The sequence below is a fragment of the Gymnodraco acuticeps genome, unplaced genomic scaffold (genome assembly GCF_902827175.1).
Source record: "Gymnodraco acuticeps unplaced genomic scaffold, fGymAcu1.1, whole genome shotgun sequence".
In the NCBI taxonomy this organism is placed as follows: domain Eukaryota; kingdom Metazoa; phylum Chordata; class Actinopteri; order Perciformes; family Bathydraconidae; genus Gymnodraco; species Gymnodraco acuticeps.
This window is the reverse complement of record NW_022990334.1, coordinates 494,282-518,000: the sequence shown is the minus strand read 5'-3', so window position 1 is coordinate 518,000 and position 23,719 is coordinate 494,282. Positions and strand designations below refer to the sequence as shown.

General features: G+C 40.4%; 1 protein-coding gene and 1 long non-coding RNA gene across 3 annotated transcripts in view; one reads left to right on the top strand and one right to left on the bottom strand.

The window, feature by feature from the left end:
- zdhhc2 (zinc finger DHHC-type palmitoyltransferase 2) overlaps window positions 1-23,719 on the bottom strand; it is a 30,589-nt gene that overhangs the window by 2,211 nt on the left and 4,659 nt on the right. The window contains exons 2-10 of the mRNA XM_034223212.1: window positions 14,236-14,262; window positions 13,051-13,145; window positions 11,964-12,084; window positions 10,806-10,875; window positions 10,675-10,707; window positions 6,397-6,517; window positions 5,549-5,681; window positions 4,925-5,051; window positions 160-252 (exon numbers count right to left, since the gene is read on the bottom strand). Coding sequence (XP_034079103.1) covers window positions 160-252; window positions 4,925-5,051; window positions 5,549-5,681; window positions 6,397-6,517; window positions 10,675-10,707; window positions 10,806-10,875; window positions 11,964-12,084; window positions 13,051-13,145; window positions 14,236-14,262 — 820 coding nt within the window. The remainder of the gene's footprint in view (window positions 1-159; window positions 253-4,924; window positions 5,052-5,548; window positions 5,682-6,396; window positions 6,518-10,674; window positions 10,708-10,805; window positions 10,876-11,963; window positions 12,085-13,050; window positions 13,146-14,235; window positions 14,263-23,719) is intronic.
- Window positions 5,174-23,652, top strand: LOC117550711. 2 transcript variants are annotated; one of them, XR_004569689.1, is made up of 3 exons: window positions 5,174-5,890; window positions 6,382-6,534; window positions 23,242-23,652. It is a non-coding gene; the product is annotated as an uncharacterized LOC117550711 (long non-coding RNA). The 2 variants fall into 2 exon arrangements; XR_004569688.1 differs by lacking the exon at window positions 23,242-23,652 and adding an exon at window positions 7,758-8,093.

The window sequence follows — 23,719 nt, the reverse complement described above, 5'->3', positions numbered from 1 at the left end:
AAACTGCAAGACTGTAACTGCTGCAAGGTGATTCCCACGCTTCATTAAACCTAAAGGGTTAATAGACCAATAGGCGCTGACTTGCAGTTTTGCAGCTCTTTAGTTTCTGTGCTTTACTTTTTCTTTTATGGATGTGTGTGTTCCTTTTGTCTGCCTTACATCTTGTTGACGGGGGTGGAGCCCGTGGGCGAGGCAGCCTGCTCCACGTCCAGATTCACCAGACAGGCCGGGAACGAGCACCCATCGCCTAAACTGGAAAGTCAAGCGAAAAAAAAACGGAGTTGGAAAATGTCTAAATAAAAACCTGGAAATATATCTGTTCAATAGCCTAGGTGACATAGGAAATATATATGTGTACAATATATGTATTTTATTCTATTCTAGGGCTAATATAAAAAGTTAAAGTGAGTCTATTATAACAAACTGACGAAACTGGGACTACCAGTCAATCAGCCTACTATCACCTAAAGAATATATCTAGGATTAAAAGACTAATGTCACAGCAGGATTTGGAAAAACTTGTCCATGCTTTTATCTTCAGTAGACTGGACTACTGTAATGGTGTCTTTACAGGTCTCACTAAAAAATCGATTAGGAAGCTGCAGCTGATTCAGAACGCTGCTGCTCAAGTCCTCACTAACACTAAGAAAGTGGATCACATCACTCCTGTTCTGAAGTCTTTACACTGGCTTCCTGTGTGTCAAAGAATATATTTCAAAAATACTGCTGCTGGTTTATAAAGCACTGAATGGTTTAGGCCCAAAATACATTTCTGACCTCCTGCTAAATTATGAACCATCCAGATCTCTCAGGTCTTCAGGGACTGGTCAGCTTTCTGTCCCCAGAGTCAGAACTAAACATGGTAAAGCAGCGTTCAGTTATTATGCTCCAAATATCTGGAACAAACTCCCAGAAACCTGCAGGTCCGCTGCAACTCTGACTACTTTTAAATCCAGGCTGAAGACTTTTCTTTTTGTCGCTGCTTTTAATTGAACTATTCATATCTTAGACTGCACTGTAACTTTTATCCATGTATTTTTTCTTTTAATGTTTAATTGAACTATTCATATCTTAGACTGCACTGTAACTTTTATCCATGTATTTTTTCTTTTAATGTTTAATTGAACTATTCATATCTTAGACTGCACTGTAACTTTTATCCATGTCTTTTTTCTTTTAATGTTTCTTTTATTAGTTTTTCTTTTTAATGACTGATTTTAAATGCCATTTTCTTAATGTCTTTCATTTTTTGTAAAGCACTTTGAATTGCCTTGTGTTGAAAAGTGCTATATAAATAAACTTGCCTTGCCTTTCCTTGCCTTACCAGTGGCAGTTATAGGATAATAATAATAATAATAATAATAATAATAATAATAATAATAATAATAATAATAATAATAATAAAACAGCTAAAAACAGTGAACGAGTACCACAAGGAAAAGGGAAAACATTTTAAAATATGTTCCAATAAAACTTAAATGTACTCTCTATTCAGTTTTTTGGGGAACCTTATTTTTTTCATCAATTATGGTCGCAGTTCTTAACAAATGGTTATCGTTGTAAAACAAAAATCAGATAATGATTTGGCTTAAAATAAGTATGTTTTACACAACTTGAGTTACATTCATAAATTGAAACAAGTTAACATTGAAAATATGTTTTCGTTTAACAAGTGTTTGACAATGAACTACTGTTGTATGGGAATATCATTTTTAGGATATTCTTAAGTAGAGAACTGATGAATCATCATTAGCTAGCATTAGCCCCATAAGCTAGCATTAGCCGCATTAGCCAGCTGTCATACCAGAGAAGTAAAGCTGTAGCAGCCAGAAAGATTTTCATTGAGCAGGCCAGGGGTGCAATGTCTTTCTTATGAATTTAGTTTTTTATTCATAAAGGTAAGAATGGTGTGTAGTCTTTTAAACATTAGGCTACATAGTCTCAGTTTAATGTCTCTATTTACTGTGTTTGAGTATAACAGGGTATTTTGACTGAACAAATATTAGCAGTTGTTGCAAATAATGTAACAAAATGGATTTCCGTATGAAGTTACAACTGGATCTGATCAAGCGGCAAACTCTGGGGCAGAGCAGGGGCAGAGCCAGGAAGCCCATAAGGAAGTGCCACAAACTGCAGTTCATCTATTGGCCAATAGGGGATGGCTGCAGAAAGGAGCAATTTCCATTTCCATTTCCATGTTAAAATGGCCAACTTTACAGCAGAAATAAACATGTTTCTACCCATGGATGCAATACAAAATCATTCTGGATATATTTAGATTCCACCTTCATGACAATGGATTGGGGAGTGCATTTTTTTATAACGCACCCCTTTTAGTTATATTAGGTCTTAACGTTTTTGCATAAATTAGGGCGTGGTCACTTTGATGGACAGGTCTCTGCGGTGACTGCTGCTTCTAGCTTGCTAGCTACGTTAGCTCTGTTAGCACCAGGATGCTACAGGCGCTCAGCTGCGAGGCTGATCCGGGGAACACAACTTGAACTCGGACGTGTTTGTTGTGTTGGTGCCTGGTGGAGTATTCTTCATTTAATTATCGGACTTTTCTTATGCCGCCTCGGCTCCGCCTCTTTGCCCTTATTTGGATCAGGCTGGAGCAGGCGGGAGTTAGACTTTGACGTCACTGTCGAGACGTAAGTGGCCGAATCCGCCTACCAGTGGCGAGCCGTCAGGGCCCTCTAGAGACTCTAGAGGGCCTAAAGTAATCTAAAAAAAAATATTTGAAAACCTTAAAAAAAAACATTTAAAAAAAAATATTTTTCATTAGTTTTACCAAAATAACTTGATTTAATTGTATTTAAAATAACATTTCCAATTAAATAAATCCTTCGAATCTGCCTGTTCAGTTTATGTTGGAATGTGAATGCCGTCTCTGCGAGTTATGTGAAGACGGGAGAGCTTGTTGGTCCCTCTGTACATTCACAGAGGGCCCGCTATAGTAACTCAATGAGAGAGTAATGTCAAATGACAGTACAATTGACCAATATATATCTTCCCTCTAAATGGGTAGGCTTTATTTTCGCGGACTTTATGACAAGTTCCGCCCGCTGTGAAGTTTATGCATGTGTATAAGGTGGTGCAGTGACGCATCCTAAAACCCGGAAGTAAGCTGCGCTCGGGTTCCCTCCATGGATGTATAATAAGGTTCCCTCTACGAAAAAGCAATGGGATTTCTCCATAGGATTTTGGAAAATAGCTCGAAATAAGGTCTGTGGAAAACTAACCTGTTAGATAAATGCACGTTTTGTTCAGCCGGATAATATCCACATGTCTACCCTACTTTTATAATTTTCTAATCATAAATCTAATCGATAGATTTATGATCGATATATTTATGATTAGCATACATTTGTTCATGATGGCTCACTTCAGTGATAGTGATGACATCGTTGCGAAATTATTAACTGAGTCATTTTCAAGATTGAGTTACAATGATACATTGGAGTAGCAAAGGATCAGCTGAATGACCCGCCATCAATTGCTTCATCCAAAAGGACAGGAGGATGGACTTTGTGTTTGAGTGATTTGATCATCAGAGGTAGGCCTAAGTCATCTTCAATGCGGGCCGCCGTGCCGACTTAATTCATTTTTAATTGTTACTTGGCTGTGGGTGCCCTGTCATGAGAGGTGTTTATATAAATGGTGTTGTTTTGTGTGGTAGAGGGTCGCTGTCATTGATGCGTTTTGCACCCCGGGCCGTTGTTTGATATTACGCTTATTACGCTGTGACGTAATATCTCTTATTTTTTCGAGGGAAGGGGGGTCAGAGGGCCTAGGTATAAAAGTCACGGCTCGCCACTGCCGCCTACTAAGGGTTTCTCAGCAACTCTGCAGAAACCTACGTATGGGTGACGTCACGGACACTACGTCCATTATATATACAGTCTATGGATCTGATGTGTTCTTCACAACAACATATTTAGTTTTATAGATGAATGTTGATATTAGGGGATAATGTTTGGACATCAAATGCCAAAAAGCTGTAAATGTGAAATAGTATTCACTCGGGCAGAATGAATTAGCAATATCGTCAAAGCTGGAGCTTCAGCATGAATTCACAGCGGTGTTGTTGTTGTTTACTGGAGCTAATGCTCGCACGTCTCCTCTGAGACTTTTCCCTCTTTTGAACCATTTTGTTTCAGACTAAGTGACAGACTCTCTGATCCCCGAGCTGAGGACTTCCCTCGTTCGACGCTTCTCTAAAGTCAATGTGTACCAGTGCTGTGCATAGTGATGCTAGACTGAATTTGCATTATAACATAACTCATAAACTTTTCATATCCACATAATGTGCTTATCTACAGTTTTACTGACACTGACTACAGTTGCATGGAGTAATGGTTCTTGCCGTTTTGGACCTGCTTGTCCTTCAGTCCAGACTCAAGACTTGTCAGTTATCAGGTTTAGTTAACTATCAAAGAACCTTCCAAAATAAGTTATAAATAATTAACACGTGCTTCAGATTTATTTGGCTTACCCTCCTTAAAGGGATGGATCAGTGGGGTTGTTTGAGGTGCTTATCCATAGTCATAGTATTACCTACAGCAGATGGCAGTACGATTGCCAGTTAGCAGAAATGGAGTAAAGTACCAGAAGGTAGTAAAGTAATGTAGTGCTTTGAATGGGGAAGCGGGACTTTAAAAGGAGTAAAGAAAACAGCTTCAGTCCCCCGTCAGAAAAGGTCTGACAGAAAGGTAAAGATATGTAAATATTGTAAATATAGCAGACGATAATGTGCTGGTACTTCTGTCTGTTTCTCCAAACTGTCATCTACTGCACGTAATACACTGACTATGGATAGGTACCTAATACAATCCTACCCCAAAGAATCCTAACTATCTCCTTCAATCTTATGGTGTTTTTTTGTGAATATAATTGTATTTATATAATGCCCATTGAACCTTACCCGGAGAAAATAGGAATTGGCCAGTACTTCACTTCATCCCCAAAGACCTGGCGGAAGTTCTTACTCAAGCCCAGACTGAAGCCGTTCTTATCGGTGCCGTGGCGAAACACCGGAGAACGTACTGCCTCTGAGAGGACACAGGGAGGAGAAAAGTGAGTCTGACACGGAGATAGATTAATTCAGCACTCCCTCTCAGTCTTTATATAGATTATTAGCAGGAGCTCATTCAGAAAACTCATGAACTGCTGAATGGCTGCAACAAACTGTGAATGAAAGTGTCTTTGTTTTACAGAACTGACGCTGTGCCACCATGTGTGACTCTCCATATCAGTGTCTGTTACTAAGCTGCTTACTGCTCAGAGCCATGTGTCTTTGCATTACACTGTAACATACTCCACTGGATAATCCAATCTCCGCAACACACGGACAAAGTGCCACTGTGCACACATAATGAGAAACTGCTGTCTGATAACACAGGCTCGTCAAATGACTGATAAGGATGGAGACTGACTGAGAGGAAAACACAACAAGACATCCATCTTCATCAGAGCAAAGACAAAGCAGATACACAGAGTAAACAGACACCGTATAATTACAGCACAGACGCAGGCAGGAAGCACCTACCCAGAGTGGATCTGTTCTTGCAGACGAGCCAGCAGTGGTAGGTCAGAAGAGAAGCCAGGCTGACGGAGAACGTGGAGGCCGAGAAGAAGAGGAACAGGATGTGGAACTTAGCTTGAGTGTCTGGGAGGCCGTTCTGAGGGGGAGTAACAGCATCAACAGAGCAGACACTTTGAGCCTGTGGGACCTGAGGGATTTCTACTCTACTGGTGTTCTTGAGGAGCTTATTAAAGGAATACTTCACCTCTAACATTATTCTTTGTTAAATGAATCTCCCCATGTTACATTGAATCATTTAAGGAAACTTCAATGCCTGTACGGTGAACACATTAAAAAACGGAGAAGGTAAATGACACAACATATCAAAAGCAATTACTATAAAGCCTTATCATTTTGGACATTTCCAAAAAATGGGTCACATGCTTTCCTGTTTTAGCAAAAACACATGTGTTTTGGAAGTAGTTAGCATGCGATTGGGCAGCTGAGTCTTGGATTTGTATTCATTTGCATTTACTTACTTCCATCACGATTTGTCTCAGTTTTTGTATTCTTTGTTCACCATGGATTCATGTAAAACAACTTTTATTTCAAGGTAACAGTGAGGGAGTAACCGATATACAATTTCTTATTTTGTGGTTGAATTATTCCTTTAAACTGTTTCTATTTCAGTGCCACTAACTAGTTGATCCATACCCGATATTCTCTCAGACGGAAATGTGCTCTACCTCCAGCCTTGTTAAAAGAAATCAAATCCCACATATTCAACATAGAATGCTTTCAGATTTATTCAGATTTGATTTGACATATTTTGTGCTAACACTTTTGTCTTGTGGTAGTATTGCCAGACTTACCAGCCAGAACTTGATGAAGTACTGAAGATCTGTGGCGGTTATAAAAAGGCAGTAGAGGAGTGAATATGCCAAGAACAGCATGAAGAACTTGTAGTTGGCGAACCCCACACAGTTGTTCACCCTGCAGCGAGGATGGAGGTAAGAGAAGGGAAATGTTATCACTAGTACATCAAGTCTGCTGAATGTTGATAATGAGTCGAAAACAGAAGAACGGTAAATATTGGTGACAGGGGTTTTAGGGGTTTTGTGGATATGCACCTAAGTATTTGTATTTGAATCTATTTTAAGCCCTTTCTGAGACATAACAGATAAATGCATCAGATTTCTTTGGCCGAACTTTCTAATGAACCTCCAATCAGTTTGTTTCATGTGAATAAGGTGACCAGAGGCCTGTACTACGAATCCAGTTCAACATACCATGGATATGTTTGAGTTATGGCAGGTAACTGGTGGCAGGGTATGGCTGGGGTAGGCTACAGCCATACCAAGAAATGGCTTAGCCCCACCATGAACAATGATGTTAAAGTAAGCAAATTAAATTAAATAATAAGCTAAATGTTGAGAACACGGCTTGCGGAAATATACGGGTCGTGTCCACAACACACAAACTGATCCTGCTGTAACAACAAGTGCACGTTACTGATGCAATATGGTTGAGACCATTCGGGCTCAAGAAGCTGACACAGATAAGGAAATATATGATACATTATGATGTGATATGAATGATAATGGGACACATCGAAGTCTGCACTCACAGTGCCACGGACTGTACATAATGTTACTTTGATCCGGTTACTTATGTTGTGGCAGATATTTAAGTAAGCTTTCTTAACGCTAATGTGTATAATAGTCAGATTGCTCTGAAGATGGGAGGTGATATTCTATTAATTTTCACGTTCACAGTAAGTTGATCTTTGCCGGCCGTCTTTCCAGCAACGGCAGTTTTTCTGTATTTCCTCTATCCTGTAATATGACGTGAAAGCTTTAAACTCCGCACACGGAGCTCTGATTGGTCAGAAAGCGGTGCTTTCACTGAGTTGATCTCTTATCCTGGAACCTAACCTGCTCCGGAGCAGGTTAGCCGTTCAGCATTTAGTTACCATGGAGATCTAGCCCGGTAAGAAGTGAACTAGCATCGTAGGACCGGAAACCCAGAGTTTTCCCTGAAGTTAGCTCGCTAAGCGAAAATCCGGCTTCGTAGTACAGGCCTCTGGTAGTTTGAGAGCATAACAGAAAACAACAAATGATCCTGTTGATGTGTGAGCCGATGGCATGTTGCATTCTTATTTTTAGCTACTTCCATGATAAACCAATGTTTGGCGAAAATGAAACTGGTTTGTTTTGTCTCCCCCCGTTTCCAGAATGTGTCATCCAGCAGGAGGAGAACAGTATCAATATTTGTCCAGTAAACAAGCTCCTTGTGCTTCCATGTGATGTGTTTACAAGCGCTAACGGGAAAGTGAAGAAAAATTATTCCCATTAAGCCTGAGTAAAAAAGCCTGAGGCAAAAGCGTATTTGTCATGCACTTACTTCCATAAAACATGTTCTTTCAGAAAGAAATACAAACAAGCTTATTCAGAATATTTTCCCTATATTCATTTGTAGATTTCATCCAATTCCCCTAGAGCAGGGGTCTTCAACTAAAATTCAACGAGGTCCAGTTAGAGAAAATCTCCCCATGCAAAGGTCCGGAACATCAAAATGTCTAACTTGCTTCATGAATTAGTGTGATATATATTGAAGTGACCTGTAGCTTTATCAACGTCTGCATGTAATCAACAACTGACTGCCAATCAAATAAATAAAGTACAATTCAAAAACAACAATATTTATTGTCAATTAACATTGAACTATACAGATATACAGTAACATACTGTGGATCTATGTAATGTTCCTCTCGGCCTGCATTTCAAAATAAAATAGAGAAAATAAATAAAATAGCTTTTGAAAATATGTGCATCTTAAAAGTGCTTAATTTTAGATAAATAAAATAAAGTGTAGCAGCAGCTTGAGAGTCCCTTTTACTTTGTTAACCGTTTCACATCATGACTTAACAGTTTCAGCCGATTATAGAACAATATCAGTCTTTACATCATAACAATTGAACAGTTTTAAAGTTTCTCTTTCTCTCCCTCTTATATTGCAGTCCCTCACTCACTTTGTTTAAATTCAGTGTGAGAATTGAGCTGGAGCTTGTCCTGCCAGGAGTTTGTAAATCTGGGCTGACATGGAGTCAGGGCCATTCTCATACACATGCAGATGCTCATTGGTTTCAGTGATGCAAACACAGGTATGGTGAAAAAAGAGAGAACTATTCGAAGCAGAAAAAAAACAGCGTAATATACCATCTGACAAAGGCCTGTGCTATAATGCTTCAATTAACTGGCTATTCTTTAATATACTCAGATCAATAGGAGACAGAGGTGTTAAGTTATAAATCAAGGGTTTTTATTATTATTTACAGCAGCGGTGGGGAACCTTTTTCCTTTCAATTTTTACAACATCCTCAGAGGGTCGTACAAATTATTGAACTCAACCTCTGCTTAAAAAAAACAAAATCACAGCCCATTCATTTCGCCTTTCTTTCATGCTGTGCAAAGAAAAAGCAACCTCTTAATCCAGATATCTCACCATGACTCGCGTATGCATGCATGTGCACGGTGTGGCATGACCACCAACACAGAAAGATATGGACACAAGATGTGTGCAAATGTATTTAGTATCCTATCCATGTGAACATGATTTAAGTGGGGGGGGGGACCTAACCTCCTCTAGGGGGGTCCGGGGGCATGCTCCCCCGGGAAGATTTATTTTTAAATATTGAAGTTAAAAGCATCAATCTGGTACACTTTGAGAGCAACATTAAGAGATCTATGGATACATCTCTCAACACCCATATGAAACAGAACTGTAAGCATATTTTTCTTTTTGGATATTTTACAAATCACTCTCCTTTCAAAATCTATTCTTGTTATTTTTAACAACTTTTTTGTTACTGTCATATAGTATTTTATACCTGTTTTTCATTTAGTCTCATTAATAACTATATTGATCATATCAAGGTGTGCCTTAACCTCACTGAGCTGAGGTTATTTGAGCCTCTCAGGAGAGAGCTCTCTTCCACCTGGTTGTAGAAAAGCGCTTTAAATTCGTTAGCATAGCTAGCTAACCAGATGCTAATAACAACAGATCGTCACTGTGCTTACAACTAAAGACACAGCCACGCAAACACTGCGGCATGTGTACGGCTCTTTATGGGTATTGCAATATTTTAAGGGCTGGAGCGGCGTTCCGGTGCTCTCTGTCAGCACTCCTTTCAGACGAGACATATACCAGGTGAAGACAAGTTACGCTTGTGTTGTGTTCAAGGAACCTCTCCTTGGCCAGGAAAAACAGGTACTCGCTTGTTTAATTATTTTTGCGGTCTAGATTTCTTCTTCTTTTTTGAAGTGAGAAGTTGTCCGTTGTTCATTGTTTAAACATAAGATTTCAAAGAACTTGCTTGTCCTTAATTGATCAATTGGGAAGGTTATATAGTGATATATATTAGTTTAAAAATGATAACCCTATTCAACTGTGAAATATATGCAGTTTTACAATACATATTCAAAAGCTGTTTTATCAAAATGAGTTTCATTCCTATGTATATTCTAAAAGTGTTTACAGACGGCTTAATTTTCATATATCATTCATAGACTAATTTGTAAAACAATTTATTAATTTTGTTTTTAATGGCGGTAATTTTTATTTATGGAGTGATACAAAGAAAATGAGCCTCTGCAAACACATTTCATTCTACTATGACCAAATTACACAATCATTTTGAAGCAGGCTACATCCCAAATGAGCACATTTTTTACAAAATAATGTAAGTGTAGGAGGAAATGTGGCTCAGTGGAATAGTGCGCTGAACTTAGTGCGCTGAACTTTGAATCAGGGGATAGCAAGTTCGAGTCCCACTGCAGTCAGCATGTCGTTGTGTCCCTGGGCAAGACACTTCACCCCAAATTGCTCCTGTGGGGATTGTCCACAGTACTGAATGTATGTAAGTCGCTTTGGATAAAAGCATCTAACAAGTGACATGTAATGTAATAATGACTGATTTACATATTTAAACATTGCATTTCAGAAAAATGTGAATACATGATCTTCCTAATATAAGTAATACACTGGAGACGTGATATATTTTAGATTCACCTAGATTCACCTAGATTCACCATGTCTCCCTTTAGCAAAGTGTCACTGACATTAGTTTAAAAATGGTTGTCACTACGTACCATGGGCAGTGGTGATCCATCTTCAGGATGCATCTGAAACACAGCGGGGTCAGACGTCAGTGGAATTGAATCCCTCTCTCCTGTCAGAGTGCAGTACATGGTGTTCTGTATGGTGCATGAGGGAGCCATACTTATCACAGACTGAACAGTGGTGGCATCGATCAGGCTTCAGCAGCTGGCAGCGGTCACAGAAACGGATCGCTGAGGAGACACAGCCGGGCCAATCACAGCCGTCAGCAGCAGCTCAAAATTGGACCACACTTCATATTTAACAACGTACACCAGTATTGGGAAGTAACTTTGTTCATTTACTCAATCAGGAATCAGAAACACGTTAAGAGGGAATGCATTTACACAAACAAGGAATGTGCTTTGGTGTATAACTGTTGCATACATGAACACAACTAGAGGAATTGGGTTGTGAAAAGGGGACAAATATAGTACTATAATAATAACGTATCAAGTACTGCACTTAAATACAATATTGACAAACCTGTACTCTAATTCACTATGTCCATTTTATGCTACTTTATTTTTACTACACTTCTATTCAAAGGCAATTTTTGTATTCCCCTCCAAATAATTTGACAACATTAGTTATAGATGCTTTGCAGGCTCATATTAATCATTACGAATTTAAATTAACTAATGAATTATGATGTATCATTATGGATTAAGATAAATGTCAATATAAAAAGACAATTTAAATTAGCTTTACTTTGTCTCCATGCTTTAATGTTCAAAAGCTCTTTATTTTTCTCATACTGCCTGTGCTGCAGCACCTCTTTTCACCCTCTGTCTGAAACCAGAGCCCAGTCTGCTCTGATTGGTTAGCCTGCTCTGTTGTGATTGGTCAACCACCTTAGAGATGTCCCGCCCCTTAGCCTATCAAGTACAATGTGTTGGAGCGCTAGCCAATAGAAGTGTGAGTGTTACATGGTGATGTCACTATGTTATAGAAGTAAACAAAGGAGTTCAATGGAGGCGTTTCAGGCGGGGGGGGAGAGAAACTGTGTGATCATGGCCTCTGCAGACCATTAACATGCACACATACCTAAGCAACGCACTACAGGAAAGGGAAACCCCCCAAAACCATAATAGGGCCTCTTTAAGTATAGTTTGATTCTTAGACTTACTTAAGTTAAATGTTGAATGCAGGATTTATACTTGTACAAAGTATTCCTAAACTTTCCCATTACTACTTTTACTCATGTTATATATCTAAGCCCTTCTCCCTCAGCTAGTGTAAAGTTCTCCTGCTGTTGTTCCTCAGCAGCAGTGTGCTGTACCTCCAGAGTTGGTGCGGGTGCAGATGGGCAGATCCTTGGCTATCCTCCTCAGGATCTCCTGCTGAGATTCCCCCCGATCTTCACGCTCCAGCAGCTCCTTGTCAGAGTATGACAGGTGAAACTGCGCAGGGCAGAGGGAAAGAAGAACAGCACCTGTGATTTAGCAACAGCACAATCTGCAATCAGTTCTCTTATTTCACATTTATCAAAACAGTCAAATGATTTTCAGAAGAGCTGTTAGCATGACGTCTGGACAATTAATTTAAATCTGTTTCAAATTGCAGTATGGATTAGTGCAATATCTAAATCACAGTAAGCACAATATTTGGTACAAGGTAAAAAGACCAGTATCCCAGAGAGCATATTTAACATGACATTTTTTTAATTGGAAAAAACGTTTTATATATTCTGTGTCATGTGATCCAGTAACTCCAAATCAATGCTACATCATATTAATACACTGGGAGAGTAGGGAACACCTCGTTATATTAAATATTTTTCTTTTTTAAATTTATATTTTTCTAACTCCTGCAGCCCTCGTCTGTAGCTCAGTATGGTGAAAGGTTTCTGCATCTTCCATTAGTGTTGCTTCTTTCTGCCCCAGCAGGCAAATGGGAGCAAATTAGCACAGAGCTTATATTACTTTCAGCCACTCAGGCAATTTATAGGCGATTGTAGCTGAAACAAATAAGTCTGATGATAACGAACAGCGCGGCACACATGAAAAGTGACTTTATTAAAATCTGAAAACCTCATGTGAACCAGCGTTCGAGGAAAGCTCTCGCCTCGAAAATTGAAATGCAAAAGTGGCTTTTATCTTGGTGTGTGTGTGTGTGTGTGTGTGTGTGTGTGTGTGTGTGTGTGTGTGTGTGTGTGTGTGTGTGTGTGTGTGTGTGTGTGTGTTTGTGTGTGTGTGTGTTGAAGTGCTGTGGTCAGGATCAGAGCCATTACAGAGCAGCTCCAGGCACTTCCTCTGGAAAGTGTTATTAGTCTGAATGCAGTGTTCAATCACAAGCGGAGGCTGTAACCTACATCCGCACTTCCCAGCATGCATCAGTAACGCTGCGTCGCAGACACACACGCTCACCTCCTTCAGGGGGTTCATGGGCCTCGTGAAGATGGTTTGCCAGTATGCCCACACAAACATGATGAAGATGACATGGTACACCAGCAGGTATATCACTGGAAGCAGAAAATCATAAACAAGTCATCAGCAGCATCTATCTGTCAGCTTCACTGAATATTCATAGCAATGCTGCAATCCAATATGATTTATTTTGCAAAAACAAAATATTTCAACTCAGTATGCTGTCTTAATCTCTCACTGTCTTAATGGGTCATGTTTAAAAAGTGTAAAAGGAAAGAAAAAGAGCCAAATGCATAAAGTCAGCTCTAAAAATGTAACACTGAGCAGTTTTCAGTGCTGATTTTACAATATTCAGTAATGACATCAGTTTTGTGTTACGGCAGTTATAATCGACCATCACAGTGAACGATAAAACATTTTGTTTATATGTTGCATTACAAGGCAATGCCAACAGTGCCTTATTTATATTCCAAAAATGATGACTAAGAGTCTGCAGCCCTGCTACTTCTGTGAAGGCAAAGTGGTGCTTTGAGGTGCTAACATTACAATGTTAACAGGGACAATGCTAACATAGTGAAGTTTAACATAAACAATGTTAACTATACTCACCATCTTATTTTAGCGTAATAGCATGCCAACATTAGCTAATTAGCACGTGCAGACGAGTAGAGTAGTGGTGAGAATTTGATTGGTTTTTGGGCATAAACCACATTTTTAGACACATTTATAATTCACTCTTAAATTGTCATATCATACTGTTAACTAACTTTGACTTTGAGGATCATTAGTTATTAGATTCATGCTGAGGAGATCACTGTTAGTAGGATTCAGATATATATATATATATATATATATATATATATATATATATATATATATATATATATATATATATAGATAGCTTATAATAAAAAGCAATACTATTTCGGTCTCTTTCTGGGCTCTGTGGTTGAAGCATGTATATTTGATAAAAGCCGGTATTAAAACATATCACTGAGGTGATTAAAGGAAACATTATGACACACTTGAAGCTAATACAGGCTGATTATAGACTTTAGATGTGGGCTGCCTGTGCCAGACTGAAGGCTGCTGAACCTCCTCTGGTCTGAACTTAACTCCACATATAACAGAAGCAGAAAACACTTGTGATTCCTCTTGATGTTAACAGCTTCATTAAACACTTACCCTTTTCTGCTATGCCCTCGATCGACTCTGAAAAGGAAAAAAGACAAGAGAACTCTGAGAATGCTTGACATACGACCTGCAGAAAGTGTGTATCTCAACATAGGGAAAGTAAGTGTTTCATTTTCCCATGGGATATTGAAGAGCACTGACTCTGTGAACCCCTAATACAGCACTCACTAAATCAATCCACAGCACACTCATGAAGTTCTATGCTGCAACATTCACTGTTAAGCCCCGAGCCTGTTTTTCAGGTCTCAGGCTCAAAAATGACATTCTCAGAACAAATGACCATATCTTCCCTTCTAAAAGGAAGTTGGATGTAGAAGTGTCAGAATCAATATAGATGTTTTTATTTTAAAGTAAATTCAGATTGAACACAGTAAAAAAATGTAAATTATTGTGTCCGTCCAAAGAAAAAAATTACTTATAGTGAAAACCACCCTTGAATGATGGGATGGTAGACTAAAAGCTTTAGGAATCCAAACTAAAACATATAATACGTACCCTGTATCAAGATTGATGCAAAACAAGTGAAATTTGACCTTTTTAGAGAGATTTAGCAAAAATAAACACTTCTGGGGTCATTTGGGTGGATTTGACCTATCTCTGGCCCCCCTTGCTCGATTTTGCTGATTGACATCTCTTTCTAACTGTCAGAGCCAATGGAATCGAGGGGAACTCCCACATACTCCTTATTTGGTAATGTGTGTGTGTGTGAGACTGACGCATAGCCAAAACCGGAAGCTGCGATAACTCTGGTGGCTACCATTAGCAGCTAACTTTTACTCTCCGATTTTTACAAACAAATTGAATTATGGATTATAAATTAAAAAACATATTACCAATAAACATTATCAACCTATGGATTAACCGATTCAGCCGCGTTTTTTCTCGTTTTAATGCCATTGAACAAGTCTTCTGATCAGATTACAGCTACGGTGAGACGATCTCCCGTAAAAGCTACGTAAAGGTACGTGTTGTGATGTCTGTGTTTGCTTCCCCTGTCGAGAGTTCGGATCACTCAGTGATGATATATATACCTAAATAATCTGTGGAACCTCAGCTTTAATCGGATATCTTGTATGTGCAGCTACGATAAGTAATAAGGGTATCTTTTATCTTGAGTTCTGTGCCAAAGTGCGTTAACATTTTTCGCTCAGGGGTCATTTCGATGCTTCTTATGAGACTTGTGTTTTGTTTTGGTAAAAATGGTTTGTATCGTCAGTTAGCTGAGATTATTCCCGTTAATCTGGTATAACACATTAATAGGTTCTTAAATATTAAGATGCCCTGAGACGCAGTGTCGTGAAAATAAAAAGCCCAAGGGGGGCTTTGGGGCTTAACAGGTTGTCTCCTATGAATAGATTTCAAAATACTGCTGCTGGTTTATAAAGCTTTGAATGGTTTAGGCCCAAAATACATTTCTGACCTACTGCTAAATTATGAACCATCCAGATCTCTCAGGTCTTCAGGGACTGGTCAGCTTTCTGTCCCCAGAGTCAGAACTAAACATGGAGAAGCAGCGTTCAGTTATTATGCTCCAAATATCTGGAACAAACTCCCAGAAACCTGCAGGTCCGCTGCAACTCGGACTACTTTTAAATCCAGGCTGAAGACTTTTCTTTTTGCCGCTGCTTTTAATTGAACTATTCATATCTTAAACTGCACTGTAACTTTTATCCATGTATTTTTTCTTTTAATGTTTATTTTATTATCTTTTCTTTTTAATGACTGATTTTAAATGCCATTTTCTTAATGTCTTTCGTTTTTTGTAAAGCACTTTGAATTGTCTTGTGTTGAAAAGTGCTATATAAATAAACTTGCCTTGCCTTGCCTTATGTTCTGTTTAGAAAATACTTACAAAACTTTATTTTTTTTAAATAAATCACAAAAGCATCTGAGCAGTATATAAGCCATTAAGAAGCTTGTGGTTCCATTCTCCAAGGGTTTTTTACAATCTTGATTGGGATCAATAGACCAATTGTATTTCTTTATCATTATAACACAACATAAAACAATCTAAATGTGATCATATTCATGACTTTTGTAATATTATTTTTTAATTTAAAGAGCCTGTGACACGAGTTTCCCCCATCATCCAAACCCATCAATTTGAGTAAATATTGTCCCCTTGAAAACCGTTACTGAACTGATTTTGGATATTTGTACTTTGATAACCATTAATCTGCCCTTCAATGTTGACCATTTTCTGGATCTTCTCGGGGATTCTTCAAGTCCCGCCAAATTACGTGTGATGTCATTGCGGGGAAAGCGCTCCAGCTGCACCGTTCAGGATCCCAGCATCTGCATGTAAACGCACGATGGTGCACACAGCAGCAAGCTCAGACAGCGATGACAGTTTAATTTTGAACGTGTCTGAGAGCTCATATGAGGCTGAAGGATCGCTTTATGTTGTATCTGTTTGTATCTGAAGTTTAGGAATTAGGTGCGTCAATATGGGCGATCATACGGTCATGTAGCCAGTGGTGGACTGGGACTAAAAATCATCCCGGGACTCTCGACCGGCCCACTTTGGTACCGCTAGTAAATTGTCAACGGGGGGAGTGGGGGATGTGCTAGTGATTTATCCGACCGGCCCACTTCGGTACCGCTAGTAAATTGTCAACGGGGGGAGTGGGGGATGTCAGGGGCGGCGGGTGCTGTAGATAGTAAATGTAAATATGTAAATATTTGTGTCACTGCATCCTGGTAAAATACAAATATAATGCAATGTCTGTGTCTTTGACATTAGCGCTGCTAGCCACCTGTGCCCTGTGCTACGAAGCCAGTTCAACATACCCTGGATATGTTTGAGTAACAAACAAACTAACAACAACAAACTAACAAACGAGATCTCGCTAAGCGGTCCTACGACGCTGGTTATCAACTCGGTAAATCAAGCCAGGGTTTCTCTCACCAGCTGAGAGCGCGTTCACGTCTAAGACACGAGTGGATCTGACTTTAATTACATTTGACTTGAGTGTTTCGTGAACATAATGTGTTGCTTGAAATAATACTTCTGCATACAGTATGTGACACTGTAAGTGTTGCACGGCCAGATACGGCTGGAGAAGCTGACTCAGATAAGGACATATATGATATATGATATTATATGATCGATGATCTGATTGATGATGTAATATGAATAATAAGTGCGACACGTCGGCGTCTTCTCTGCATACGGCAGTTTAAACTGTATTTCCTTTATCCTGTAATATGACTTGAGAGATTTAAACTCCGCACACTGAGTTGATCTCTTTTCTATAGACGCCGGAGGGGTAAAAAAAGTTATTTAGCCTTCCCAAACCTGAGCCTCACGCGCCGCCTATGGGGAATGTGCTAGTGACTTATCCGACCGGCCCACTTCTGTACCGGCCCATCGGGATTCGTCCCGATGGCCAGTCCGCCACTGCACCCAGCCCACGTAAACTGTCAACGGGGGAGCCTCGCTGCGGGGAAACGGTGGACCTAGTGTCCCGATCGGAGTGGGAATAATAATAATAATAATCCGTGCATTTTATCCATTAATTTCCCCAACATTGTGGTGAAAAAACCACACGTTTAATCCATGTTGGTGTACTACAACTACAAAAAGCATCGGGTGGTTTTCTCATCAGGAAATGCAGACCGGCACAAACAAACGATTTTTAATCATCATTCTCACGATCATTTAATCTATCATGTTCGAATTTACATGAAAGCACTAATAAATGTAGTTTCATCCACTTGAGTTTACAACTACAAAAATAATCGATTTGTTTTTATATCACATCCTACGGGAGGAAATTCAGTAGCTCTCACTACCGATTTTGAATCCTAACGTAATCATCATCTTCACCACGATCATTTATGTTTATGTTCGCCGAATTGACATGAAAGCACTGACAAATATGAATATACTGTAGTCAACTTCATTAAAACGTTATTAACGTGCCTAAACTCAGTAATTCACCATTTCTACGCATGACAACACACTTTGTCCGTGTTTGGCTCTCTCGCCGCACAGTGAAGCGTTCCCGCATTGACGTCACTTCCGGCTTCCCCCAAAACTTCAAAATGAGTCGAAGGAATTTCCCCGCGATGTTCGAAATTATTGATATTTAACGGAACGGTATCGCTTTTTCTTTTTTAAACTGACGGTTCGAGATGACTAGTAGCCCAATATTTCATTGCACAACAGTTGTTGGGATGCTGTCACAGGCTCTTTAAACATGTTTCCTTATTGGGAAAATTGGTGTCCCAGAAACAGGGGCGGACTGGGGGGGAAAAGTGGCCCGGGGATTCATTGACAGACAGGCCCACTTAATGCGCGGCATGTATCGGCCGGCCGGCGACGAAAGTATGTTACTTAACAACAAATCCTATGCATTTTATGTTATTTTGGACAATTATTCATATAGTAATCACATTACCTGAGCCCTTGAGTTGCCTAGAGCAAAACAGTTACGGCATATATTTAGTGATTTTAATGTTAACAGATCATTGATGCAATAACATTTTGACCCAATGTGCCTGACTTGACACATGGAATAAAACATGGGCGTAGGAAGCATCCTCAATGTGGGTGAGACAATTTAACAGGGGGTGTGGGCAGGTGGTGGACCTCACCTCCTCTAGGGGGATCCGGGGGCAAGCTCCCCCGGGAAGATTTTTTTTTAAATGTTGAAGTTAAATGCATCAATCTGGTCCATTTTGAGAGCAAAATTAGGGACTAAATCTATGGCAGTCAGTAGGGGCTTGGACTGTGAGCCGTAGGGTCGCCGGTTCAAGTCCCCGACCAGACCTATTTGAAGTGTGGACTTCTACTTGGAGAGGTCCCAGTTCACCTCCTGCCGTGGTGCCCTTGAGCAAGGCACCAGACATCCCCCTTCCCCCCTCACTCCCATTGCTCCCCGGGCGCTGTACAATAGCTGCCCACTGCTCCTAGTACTAGACTCCTGGTACTAGGATGGGTTAAAAGCAGAGAACACATTTCACTGTGTGTGCTGTGTGCTCTGCATGTGTGACCATTAAAGAGGGTTTCATCCTCCAATTCTCTCTTCTTCTTCTTCTTCTTCTGCTCTTCTTCTTCTTTTCTTCGTCTTCTTCGTTCTTCTTCTTCGTCTTCTTCTTCGTCTTCTCTTCTTCTTGCTTCTGCTCTTCTCCTTCTTCTCTTCTTCTTCTTTCTTTTTTCTTCTCTTCTTCTTTCTTTTCTTCTTCTATCTTCTTCTTCTTCTTCTTTCTCTTCTTTCTTTTCTTCTTCTTCTTCTTCACCCCCTATGAAAACAGAACCTGTAACACAGATTTAACTTTTTCTTTCAACATTTATTTGAACAGCAAGTGGAAGGCAAAAGTGGACCTGCACCCAAAACAATAAACTGGTAGCCTAAACTAGCCTAAACTCAGTAACAGAATGTGGGCAACACGTTCTTCTCCACAGCCGCGCAACCTCTGAGTCAGACATCACTTCCCCCTTATCTATCCTACGGGTACAGCCGTACAGCCACTCCCCCTAAACCCTGTTGTAACAACATAATACACTTGTTGGGGATGCAGCTTGGGATGTGAGGACATGGCTTAGAAAGGGCGTGTCGCCTTCTGTCCTGCCAGTGTTGGCAGGACATTAATTAAAATGTCGAACTCGAACTTCATTTTAAGGACATTTCGGCCAGGGGTGTAGAGCTATATTTGTTTAAGCACCGGATTGGCAAAACAGGAGAGTGTGTGCACCAGTCTGCCTTGATCTATGTAATCATGTCTGTGACTCTCACAGTATCTGCTGCCCGCAGCTGTTTTATAGAAGGAAAACCTCCTTCACTTCATGAAATCTCTGCAGCACCAGGAGGCAGCGGGAGGGTTAACTCAGCCTCTGAGAAGAGGAGCGCGCAGTGCCTTTCACGCAGCGCCTTTCACGCAGCGCCTTCATTGTGTTTACCTTCAGAATCATTAGAAAGGCTAAAGAGCGGTCTGGCTGATGTGTTTTAACCACACACACCTCCACACACACACACACACACACACACACACACACACACACACACACACACACACACACACACACACACACACACACACACACACACACACACACACACACACACACACACACACACACACACACACACACACACACACACACACACACACACACACACACACACACACACACACACACACACACACACACACACACACACACACACACACACACACACACACACACACACACACACCACACACACACACACACACACACACACACACACACACACACACACACACACACACACACACACACACACACACACACACACACACACACACACACACACACACGATTTAAACGCAGACTTTTTTTCCCTCCATGTTACGTTGTTATTGTTTCACTGAGCGGACCCCCACATTTTTTTCAAACGCTCCCCTTTTTGGTCCATCTGCGCGGTTTTGTGCGCTGTGATGATTCGGCTGTACCTTTAGTAATGAATATTAAATGTTGTGAGGAAATCTTTCCACCAATAATTCCAATAAGTAATCCAAAATGTATTCACTTCAGATTTACGAAAGTAACTGTAATCAGATTACTCGTTTTTCAAATGTAACGCGAGCTGAATACAGTTACTTGATTTTTGTATTCTGATTACGTAACACCGTTACATGTATTCCGTTACAACCCAACCCTGGCCACACCCCACTGGGCTGGGCCGGAACACTTACAAATGTGGGCCAGTAGGATTTAGGCAAGCAAAAAAAGAAAAGGGAGTGGCCGGAACACTTACAAATGTGGGCCGGTAGGATTTAGGAAAAAAATTAAGATTTTTTTTTTTTTTTTTTTGGCCCTCCGGTCCCACACACAGCACCGGGCCGGCCCACCGGGGAAACTCCCGGTATTCCCAATGGCCAGTCCACCCCTGCCCAGAAATGAATGGGTCCCAACAAAAAAATACAATGTGAACAAAACAGTTTTTTTCTCGTTTTGATCCGCATTGCTGTGCATTGAAAACACACACACACACCTAGAGATCTGGACTCGAACATGAAAAAAGACAAAAGATTTTAGCTGACACAGCTTTCTATTTATCCCAATATCTAAGCAATGATTAGCTGAGCATGGAGAATCATCTATCTTCGGCGGCATCACACACACACACACACACACACACACACACACACACACACACACACACACACACACACACACACACACACACACACACACACACACACCACACACACACACACACACACACCACACACACACACCACACACACACACACACCACACACACACACACACACACACACACACACACACACACACACACACACACACACACACACACACACACACACACACACCAGCAAGGTGAGCCAATTGGAGCTGAATCGAGGCATTCAGCCAAAAACCGTGTGCATGCCGCATTGCCAGCTTTAAAGCCCCAGAGTCTGAGAGTGAAGCATCAGTGTACGTGTGATTAAGAGCATGTGCAGGGATGTATATTCAAGTGTCTTTGAAAGCATCGCTGTACTACTCTCCGTATATTTTCCTCTTTACTGCTACAATGTCCTACCATACATGGATTTGAACAAACCGAGACCACCTGATTCCAAATGTTTCCACCTGAAAAAGGGCAAACTGTTCAAAAGCTGACGTTTGGTGCTTTGAATGAAAGTGGGTCAAATGCAGATCGCTTGGGGTTGAATTATAAGGCAGACAATGGGATTAACTCAGCAGCCGAACGAGAGCTATCAGCTGACGACACTTTCACACAACTGTCTGCAGAACACATGCTGGCCCGAGCGACCGCTGTCCCGCCCCGATGCTGTTTTTATCTGTCCCATGTGAACCTGAACGCAGCACAGTGTCGCTCTTGTTCTATTGCAAAAACAAGTTGGTGTTCAAAAAGCCTGAAAAAAGGCATTTCTGAGAAGGGGGGGCACGGGGGGGGGGGGGGGGGGGTTTAAAGAAAGGCGACACATGGTTAGTGGCAATAATAAACTACATTGTTGATAGCGATATTATTATTTTTGTTGCAGTTAATAAATGCCAAATAAAACTTTAAACATTGCATCTTTTGTGGCTTTCCTCATCTGCTTGTGGTTTTTTGCATCCATTTATTGTTGTTGTGCTGTGTAGTTGTTTGTTGTCTCAGTAGTTTTTTTAGGTCCCTTAGTTGGTCCATTTGTGGTATTTTTCTGAATCCTTCTGTGGTTGTTTTTAGTTTTTCCGGATCTTTAGCGTCTCTCGATGGTCATTTTGCATCCCTTGGAGGTCATGTTCTAACATTTTTGTAATTTACATCTTTGAGTTTTCTATCTCTTTGTGGTGTATTTTGCGTCCCTCTGTGGTTTTTATCCATCACAGAGGGACTTTAACATCTCTTGGTAGTCATTTTGCATCCCTTTTGGGTCATGGCGCATATATTTGTTTTTTTATTTCTCTATTTGTGGTTGTTTTGCATCCCATTTTGGTCATTTTGCGTCTATTTGTGCTCTATTTAAGTCTTGATGGCTTTTTTACATTCCTTTGTGGTGTTTTTCATATTTTCTGGCTTTAAGCTACATTCTGTGGTCATTGTACAGCCCTTTGTGGTTATGTTGCATATTTTTATGTTCAATTTCGGCCTTTTTGGGGTAGATGTTCATGTCTTTCCGGACCTTTAGCGTCTCTTGTTGGTAATTTGGGATCTTTTATTATGTTTTTTTTGTCTCTTTGTGTTTGTTTTGCATCCAATTCATGTCATGTTGGGTCCATTTGTGCCCTTTTTTTGTCTTTGGGCAGTTTTCACATCGTATTTTGGTCTTTGATGCATCCCTCTGTGGATGTTTTTTTTAATCTTTTTTGTAGTTGTCATGCATCTCTTTGTCGCCATACTCATCAAGTGACATGGCACTATGAATCCCTAAATCTTACTGATCAGGTGTTCTCTTACAGTAAAAGCTGGACCGCATGTCTAGCTACATTTGGAGAAGATAAAAATGAGTAACAACCCCTCCTTCGCATTGTTTTCTTCTGTTTGGTCTCATTAGATCGTCTCCATTTCATCCCAAGTTTTCACAGAGGAGATCTGCTTTCCGAGTGTTCTGAGATGCTGCCAAATAGAGCACATGAGTTGGCTGCTGAGACTCCTCTGAGATATCCTAGAAACCATAACTCAATATCCAGGTCAACTCTGTATTCACGGCTCACCGAGAAGGAAGCTCTCCGTCTGGAACCGACCATCCAACGTTCAGCAGCCGATGGAACGTGAAGGAAGGAGGCCGGCCTGACTCTAATGCCATTACAGTCAGAGATCTTGCCAATAGATAATGCTGGTTCAACAAGTCCTCCAACTCATACGACCAAATGGGCCGATTGTTCAAGCCCTTATTACGACCAAATATGTCGTTTGTTCAAGCGATTAATACGACCTATAATTACGTTTTAAAAGTTGTCGGCCTCTAGTGCTCCCGTTGAATGCAAACGTTACAGAGGGTCGTTTATTCACAATTAACCCTCTCTGTAAAA